Genomic DNA, 9341 nt, shown 5'->3' with positions numbered 1-9341 from the left:
TGTTAAAGTAAAACGATGTTGAGTTAAATTTATTTTTAGCAAAATATTATTTTTATTAGACCCGAAAACTCGTGCCACTCCTCTTAGACTTTAAACAACACAATTTAAGCTGCTGGAAAGTGCAGGTTTTGATGAAATTTTCTTTTTTCTGGCCTACTGGGAATTTTATTTATTTCTTCGAGTAATTCATTTGCATTTTATCTCGACCGAGACAAATTCTTGTATTTTTGCTTTGAATAGAGAAAGCCTGATTCATTACATTTCCAATGGTATCCCATTTTTGTAAATAGAGCAAGAAATATTGAACTTATAACGGAATTATGTTAACCCAACTTGACTTTTTAATCGATATTTTCCACGCCCATAATGTAAAAAATATATTTATTTTTAAGTCCATTTCTGTCAGTTTATAATTCCTTGTTATAGGGAAATTCTAAATATAAATTTTGGGCATTTTAGCCTTTATAGTTAGTTAAAATTACAGTTTTTGCATTTTTAAAAATTGCAGTTATATAATAGGGTGGCGTGACAGTAACTATAAATTACCAATTTTTTGTAAAAAGCTTCGCCTATCTTATAACGTACCTTGTGCAAAATTTCATTAATCTATCTTCAATAGTTTTCGAATTACAGAATTAAAAGCAGCTAGATGGGTCAAATCTTACACTGTGAGACGTAGGACTCGTTTTTACGAGCAGTAGTGAATTTTTTTGGAAATATCTTGATGTAAACTGAGGGACCCTCAGCAACCAGTAGGGCTGAAACGATACCATGCAGGCATCGATATTTTTACTTGGACGTAATATCGAAAGAAGGTATCGATACCCGAAAAATATGGGATCGAAAGCATCTATAATTTTGGCTATGAAGGTACTCCGTGTGAACTGAATAAGTTAAATTTAATTTTTTTACCTCATAGGTTAACGATTATAGAGTTTGACCGACCACAGAATGACGTTTTTTTAGAAATGAGCTCAGCTTAATAAAAAAGTTTCCAAATAACCACACTCTACAACTGTCAAAATGCACAAATCTGTACAAATACATATCGTGTGATCCCTGCTAAAGATTTTTTTATAATCAAATCTTTCCGAGGCTCTTTTTCTTCTTTGTTTCTCTTCCCAATGACTAGACCTCGCTGCATGGAGTAGGTACTTGTATCTACTCGTTTCATCCCTAGCAACCAGCATCCTTTTGTAAGGCTATCGATTCTGTCCATTTGATTGCAGAAATTAGTCATTTAAAGAATATTCACGAAACAAATTGAGGGAACCAACATTAGCCTCGATTCCAACTCTTATAAAGTTACACGAATTCAAGATGGATGCATTATTGCCTAATATCTACGTATCACTCCCAACACGTTTATTCAGTCCATTATCTCGTGTAATCGTAGCTTTAGCATTAGAGTATCAGCTCTGGATCGTACCATTGATTATGAATCCATCATGTCAATGCTTGATGACCGAAAAGATCGAGGCTTTTCAGAAAAATTCGCGTAGAAAGTGACGTTTGCCGATGATATCGACATCATCGGTAAAAAAAAAATCGCGAAGTCAGTTCTATCTTATCGAAGTTGGATAAGGAAGAAAGCGATTTGGTCTGGTGGTCAACGAGGGCAAGACCAAGTATCTTCAGTCAACAAACAGACAGTCAGCGCATTCGCGCCTTGGCGCTCGCACCAATGTCGACAGTTATAATTTCGGGAAAGTAGAGAATTTCTTTTACTTGGGAACCAGCATTGAAATCCAACGCAAGATCACACTTGACCAAAAGTGTTTCTTTGAACTGCATTTCAGTAGTAATATCCTCTCCCGACATACAAAAAGCACACTCTGTAAGTCAGTCATCATGCCCGTGCTGGTATATGGCGCAGAAGCATGGACAACCAAAACATCCGCTGAGGCGGCTTTTGGAGTATTCGAGAGAAAGATATTTCGGAAGATTTACGGGCCGTTACGCGTTGGCGACGACGAGTACCGCAGACGATGAAACGATGAGCTGTATGAGATTTACAACGACATGGACATAGTGCAGCGAATTAAAATACAGCGGCTACGTTGGCTTGGCCATGTCGTTCGAATGGACACCGACGCTCCAGCTTTGAAAATATTCTACTAAAACCAAGTGGGGAAGAACTTGGCTTCAATTGGCGTATATTGGTATAGAAGAGAAACGACTGGTGTGGTGTGCTTTGTGCTCTGCCAAAATCGCTTAAGCGGTTACAGCTTGAAATAAGAAGAAGACAGAAGAGATGAGAGTTTATTCTCTTTACTGGTATATTCTGAACGCTGTCGAACATTTTATAACCGAAAAATGTAAATTTGGCTTAACAAAAACTGAAAAAGTTGCCGATTAAAATATTTTCGTACTAGCGCCGCATAGAGCTGTTAATTTTTTGTCTTATTTGTTCGCTGGAAACAGGGATGTTGGGAATATTTGCAGTCGCATTCGTTATGCGAATGATTCGCATCATTTTACACATTCGCATTCGACATTCGCATTCCAATCAACTGATGCGAATGTCTACATGGGCAGAGAGTCCACTCTAATATTGTTGAAATGGCTCTAAGTCTGTCTAGCCAGGGTGCGGACAATAACCGGCTTTAAGCTTCAGGCGCTAAACGGTTAATTAGTATATCAAGCAACATTGATGACCCTTCAACGATTCTGCTAAAAGTCTTATAAGCAATCTAGAAATAATTTTAGATTCCTCCGGCGAAAGCGAAGGCTTGGATGTAGAATTTGGAGACATTAAAAAAGTGAAATTAAAGCTGAATTGAAGACCTATCTTAAAGAAAAACGAGCTCATCTCGGTTAAAATCCTCTCGATTGGTATAAAACTAAACTAAAATGCGACAAATCGACAGATCTGGTCCGCAAATGCTTGAGCGTTCCACCCGCCAGCGTTCCAAGTGAGCAATTTAGTGCAGCCGGTCTTATATACGAGCCTCTAAAATATCGCCTCATGGGAGAAAAGGCAGCAAAATTACTTTTTTTGAAATATAATAAGCCCCTTTTGAACTTTGACTACTACAAACAACAAAAACACTGTATAGGTTAAGCAATCGTTCAATGTTCTAATAATTTACAAAATTTTTAAGTAATAAAAACGATGACTTAAGTTGATTAAAGCTTTTTTAATGTTATTCCTAACATTCGCATCGCATTGGCCATCGCATTCGCGAATGTGAAAAATATGACATTCGAAACATCCCTAGTTGGAAATACTTGACCAATGGCATATGTATATCAAATCAGTTTAACCGCAATGTTCCATACCAGTTTAAATTCAAAAGTCCCGCGACGACATCTTCCAGCTTTGGCTCTCTACGGGCAACATCACATACGAGGTTTGGCATTTTCTTGATACGCGGTTTTGTACTTTAAACGACGATATGTATCTATGCAGTTGTCAATAGAAAATAGGAAAACTGTAAAATGCAACACTGCTATTTCAACGCTAAAGCTTTCATCTACGATTTATGCATCTTGGACAGAACATGCGCAGAAGCGCCAAGTAATCCATCAGTCAAAAGCTTTTAGGAAGAAGACAACTGCAGGAAAATATATGCAAAAAGGAATCAACACTATTGTGTACCCACAAGTATAAAAATTTCATACACACATAGCTGTTCAACGTTAAAAAGTCGATTTTTCACACAAAAGTTTGTACGACGAACAGTGGATGGATGGCAAAAGTGAAAATAACAGAAGAAATGCCAAAGCACCAGGCACAAATAAACACCAACTAAATAAAGCAGTAGATAATGGATCACCAATAGTTTAAATACAATTAAAATCCGTTCCGTTGCACAAATATCGATACTTATCCAAAAAAAGTTATGCGTATATACATATATACTCGAAAATAAAGACGACGAACATCGATACTCGAACTATTCGAAGNACGTATATACATATACATATACTCGAAAATAAAGACGACGAACATCGATACTCGAACTATTCGAAGGCCTAATTATGTGGTGAAGAGCAACTTTAAAGTTTAGGTATACTCGTGTATTAGGTTAATCTTATAAGTAAGTAAATCCACTAAGCGAAACCACCGCTGTGGTAAATTTGCCTATACATGCATACACATTGTTATACGAACATTTTCTAATGCAAATGATTATCTTTATCCAGTTAGTGAATTGAAAAGCATGAAAATTGTAAAGTGAACAGTTCACTTCGTCGCTCACCCCATTCTGAACGGTGCAACGAACGCGCGGCAGCACTGCACTGAATCGTACGTGGGCGACAATAATCTCTCAAATGCTGGTGCTGATGGCGAACAAATGGTCCTTGTGCATTTCCACACTCACATGGCTGACGTTGCTCTCAGGTACAGTTGGAAGAATTTAAATTATTACTTTATATTAAAAAGCATTGGTTGTATCGGTACTTTAGTTACCAACTCGGTGCGGATAACAAATCTTAAAGTCCCTCACACGTATACTTTGGATCGGAACACCGAACCGGATCCGCTGGTGCTGGACTGCGAGTACGAAGTAGAGCCACGCGAAAAGGGATTCGTACTGAAGTGGTTGTTCAACAATCATTCCATTTACCAATGGATACCATCAGTAAAGGGCTTTGCCATGGTAAGTATGTATGTAGGCTACATCAGCAAGTATTTAAATGTTTGAGTTAGTTTATCTAAATAGTCCTTCCTTGTAGTAAATAGCACTGTTCATAAAAAAGTTACTACATATTTAACGGTGTACGTCCGCATTGAAACGCCGCTTAAATGGTGTCAAATCATGTCATTCCTTAATGAAAGTACTACAAACCAGGGCTGCAAACCATTACCAAAATCGGTGTGGTTCATAGGTAACTCTGCAGCGTATAAGTTCGGTTCAAATGGTCATTTCATTCCATGAAAAATAAAGCAAAAACTCGGTTCTCCATTTAAAACTAAAAACGTTAGCAATAATACAATGTAATTCTACTTTTTTCTTGCAAAATTCTATTTGCAATTTGGTTTAGAGATTTAAAATAAAAACGGTTCGGATTATGATATTACAAACTATGTTTCTTTGGCCGTTTTAGTCAAAGCGTAGTTCAAAATTTTAGTTAACCTAATTTAATTTTCTTTAAATTAATAAAACATAACCTTACTTTTAAATAAAATTTCAGTTTTTTTCTTAATAAACGAATTCTGAATAAAAATTACTGTCTTATTTTTGCATGCAAATGGAATTTTTTAACTTAAGACTGGTTTTCGCTATGTCATATTTTGACGCCAAAATTTGGCGCCATATTTTGACACAACTTTATCTCTTTACCAATACCTTTACCGATGATATTATGCATATATGTAATACTCCTATATTGGCAGTAAGAGCTAGTACCGTCCGAAAACACTACAGTACAGATATATCAATAAACACGTACGAACCCTGCAAAAAATGGGACTAATCCGGGATGACGCCGGGAGCAATCGCAAAGGGAGCATGCGATTAATACCACTTTTGATCTCATTATATGGAATGAACTGTTCGCTTTTGTTCGAGCATGTCCTATGAAGAGACTAATTGTTCACCTTTATACTCGAACGAGTATAAAAAGCGACTAGTCACTTTTAAAAAATAAAAATTTGCGCCAGCTGAGATTCGAACCGGCGTGCTCAGTTTTGTTAGGCGAATACTCTCTCTGCGTGCCAACGCCGCACATGAAACTTCATTGACTAAGTGCGTACATATCATTTAATCGTTAATAGTACCCGTTAGAGATGAGTTGGGGACTAATTGATCTCCAATTATACCCATAAGGGATGAGTCGAGACTAATTGATCTCCATTAGTATCTGTATGAGACTAGTTGCGACTAATTAATGCCCAATTGTACCCTAATGAGAGTAATCTCGGAATACTCTCTTTAGAGATTAGTCGCACACTTTTTTGCAGGGAAAGAAAAGGAACACATACGTTTATAAATAAACAAATACACAACACATATACAAAAACGGCACGCAAGTACACGATACATTGACAAAAACGGTACTAGACTGTCTCGCTTTGATTTCGGAATGCTTACACATGATATTATGGGCAAAAAATAAACACAGACAGATAGCCGATTTAGCAGCGCATGTACACGACTAAAGACCTATCCTGATCCAAATGAATCGATAAACCGGTTTTTAATCCCATTTGACAATGTGTTTTCTCTTATTTGACGACAAATGCCACTGAATTTGACATAGTGACAATCAGCCTTTAATCTACAAATTCTGAATGGGTTAAATTTCACACAAAAAAAATATCTTATGTGCGGTTTTTTTATTTAAACTTACTTGAAGGGCATAATGAAGTCCAAAATAGATACAAAGATATTCACAATGGAAGGAAGTCCCGGTGTTATAACCATAAAGAAGCCAGACTGGAACATGACAGGAGAGTACACGTGCACCGTACAAACGTTCGAGTCGACAGATAAGAAAAGTGCTCGCCTTCAAATTATCGGTACGTAAGCTGCTTAATATTGTTCCCTAATAAAAAAAAATATAAAAGTACACTATGGTGATCCTTATTTACGTAGCTGATTTATTTTTCCAAGTCACGCCTTGGAGCCTCCCTGTTAAATTATCATTTTAAAAAAGGCCAAAAATAGAGGCTGACATCCATAACGTACTAACACCATTGTATTGAATACTATTCTACTGCGCTATTTCAACTAAGTGTATATGCAGAGTTGCGAATAGTGATGTGCTGAATTGTCGGTAGCCAATTCTTTACAAAAATCTCGGTACCCAATACTTCCTTTTCTGTACCCGATACCGATTCAATGCAAGCATCGCGCGTGCGGCAAACAAGTACGGCAACGGAAACAAGTGCCGTTACAAATAACAGTCTCATCGCTTTATTGTACTTATCGCAACAGTCTTGCCAACTGCAATAGTTATTGTTACAACATTCGGGCATATGCTGCAAATCGTACGATTTGAAATCGGTGCGATTTACAAAATTCATTTTGGAGAGTTCTTAACAAAATGGGAAAAAATTCCTCTAAATCGAATAATATGACATCCTTTTGTGTTTCGATCAGTTTTTATTTGAAATATTTATTACTTGCATTAATTATATTAAAAAATAATTTGCAAATCGCATCAATTTCAAATCGTACAATTTGCAGCACATGCCCGATTATTCGATTTTTTTTTTATTCGTATTACCTCATGGTAGTTCTCTCCTCAAAGAAAATGAATGATAATTTGCATTGTGGCGACGTCAGTTCCAAGCGAATGTGTACACTCGAAATTCTGATTTAGTATATTTTTGGAACAAGGGAACATGAAATTTTGGGGTGTCTCTGTAAGAAGTGTTAGAGAATTCCCCCTTCCAGTTTTCATCGCACAGCTCTCATAAAACATTTACTCTTTCATTCAGGATTCTAAGCTCTACTGAACTGGTTTTATTCCATATTTTTGGCTGTTGTTCGCTCCTATTAGAGACTCCAACATATCGGTACGGAGTATCGAAAGTATTGGATACTTTTCAAATCGGTACTTTGTACGTATGGAATGCAATTGACTTTTTGAAAGTCAGCCAGAAAATTGAACGGAATGCTAAATTACTGAACAAATATTTGGGGCATTCACAACGGTGTCGTATTCTTGTATGTCGTAAACTTTAAACGCTTACAAAATATATGAAGGGGGTTCGCAAAGTACCATCAAAGTCATATAATGAATTTATGCAGTGTTAAAAAATATTTGGTTGTCGTTTCAAGTTCTCTAAACATTTATTTAAATTTTTAAAGTTTACAATATACAAAAATACGATACTTACGACACCGTTGTGAACTTTTTCCCGTAAGCACCGTCTGAACTTGAGACTTTGTATACTTGCAACCATGATAAAAACATAACAAGGTAAAACCATTGAGAGGCAGTCTGACGTTTGCCAACAATATAATTTTAAAATCAAAACTCAAACTCACACACACATTCTCATTTTCAACCTCAAACAACAACAATTGTGAACAATTTAATTTTTTTATTTTCAATTTTATATGTTTTTAAAATGTTGGCAAACGTCAGAAAAAAGTCATGGCCGACGAAATGAGAGAATGAATTTACCTTGTAATGTTTTTATCATGCTTGCAACTATGTATGTACATATGTATACATAAATATATGATAATTTTTTTACATGTAACCTTTCTAACAACTTTATGAGCTTAAAAAATTACTTCATATATTATTTATTTCACAAAAAGTATAACAAGTAATTTCTAAGCACAAAATACAACCTACTTCAATGCTCATATAAAAAATCAGTAGTACCGTAATATCTTCATGATATTACGGAACTAAACGAAATTAGTATGCCATCCCCCTTGAGCTACAAATTTTCAAATGAAAAAAGAATTATCCAAACGATGGGGTGCAATAACACCATATGCATTAACGCCATAATGGCTTTATTTCGCTTGGCGAAATTTCGAATACGGCCTTATTTCCAGCTAGAAATGGAAATAAAGCCGTTATGATTTTATTGCGCCTTTTGAAATTTTTGTCTGGAAAACATAAATCCAGTTTTTGCGGAGAAGGGTGAGGCGGCCCGGTTGAGCGAGCAAATGTGCACCCGCCAAGTTATGCACTCGCACAATTAAAACTTATAAAGCCATAGTTTCGATGCGGCCTTATTTCCAGCTAGAAATGGAAATAAAGCCGTTATGGTCTTATTGCGCCTTTTGAAATTTTTGTCTGGAAAACATAAAACCAGTTTTTGCGGAGAAGGGTGAGGCGGCCCGGTTGAGCGAGCAAATGTGCACCCGCCAAGTTATGCACTCGCACAATTAAAACTTATAACTGAAAGTACACATATTTATTTTCCAATATTCAATAAATCCGGAAATATCAAATAATTATTTATTTCATTTTAAGCTTAAGCTCAGCTTTTGTGCATGAGGCTCATTGGTACGGCTAGAGCTGGTACTTTGAAGCGCGGTCGGCTACCCAAAAAGGAGTTGTGCGCGCAAAAATATTGCATATGGCATACCCGAATTTGGAGAACTTAAATCATAATTATTTTACTTATTTGTACTTAAAATAGTATTAAGAAAGGTTGTAAGGCTTTTATGATTTAAAGGTGTCGCCTGGAGTTAACATCGTAAATAATGTTAATAATAATAATAATAATAATGGAATGTATTTTTTACAGATAACTTATGAAATATTAAAAAAAAAAAGTAAATTTCCGTTCCCGGATTCGTAATACTGGGGTTTTAAAATGCGTCTATTTGATTGCCCCTTTTGACAGAATAATTTGTTGATTACCCTGTAAACTGGAAAATTACCGTAACAATGTTAACACACGGCGGGAGTTTATT

The 9341-nt window shown here is 36.1% G+C and overlaps 1 protein-coding gene across 3 annotated transcripts in view; it reads left to right on the top strand.

Moving 5' to 3' along the window:
* Positions 1–3916: 3916 nt before the first annotated feature.
* LOC108360765 (uncharacterized) overlaps positions 3917–9341 on the top strand; it is a 20071-nt gene continuing 14646 nt past the window's right edge. For 2 of the 3 annotated variants that reach the window (XM_017613190.1, XM_017613192.1), the window contains exons 1-4: positions 3917–4043; positions 4150–4348; positions 4414–4607; positions 6307–6469. In XM_017613190.1, coding sequence (XP_017468679.1) covers positions 4279–4348; positions 4414–4607; positions 6307–6469 — 427 coding nt within the window. In that variant the 5' untranslated portion in view covers positions 3917–4043; positions 4150–4278. The remainder of the gene's footprint in view (positions 4044–4149; positions 4349–4413; positions 4608–6306; positions 6470–9341) is intronic. The other variant, XM_017613191.1, reaches the window with a different exon arrangement.

The sequence above is a fragment of the Rhagoletis zephyria genome, unplaced genomic scaffold (genome assembly GCF_001687245.7).
Source record: "Rhagoletis zephyria isolate East Lansing unplaced genomic scaffold, Rhagoletis_zephyria_1.1 Rzeph_scaffold_00624, whole genome shotgun sequence".
Classification (NCBI taxonomy): domain Eukaryota; kingdom Metazoa; phylum Arthropoda; class Insecta; order Diptera; family Tephritidae; genus Rhagoletis; species Rhagoletis zephyria.
This window is presented reverse-complemented; position numbering and strand designations above follow the sequence as displayed.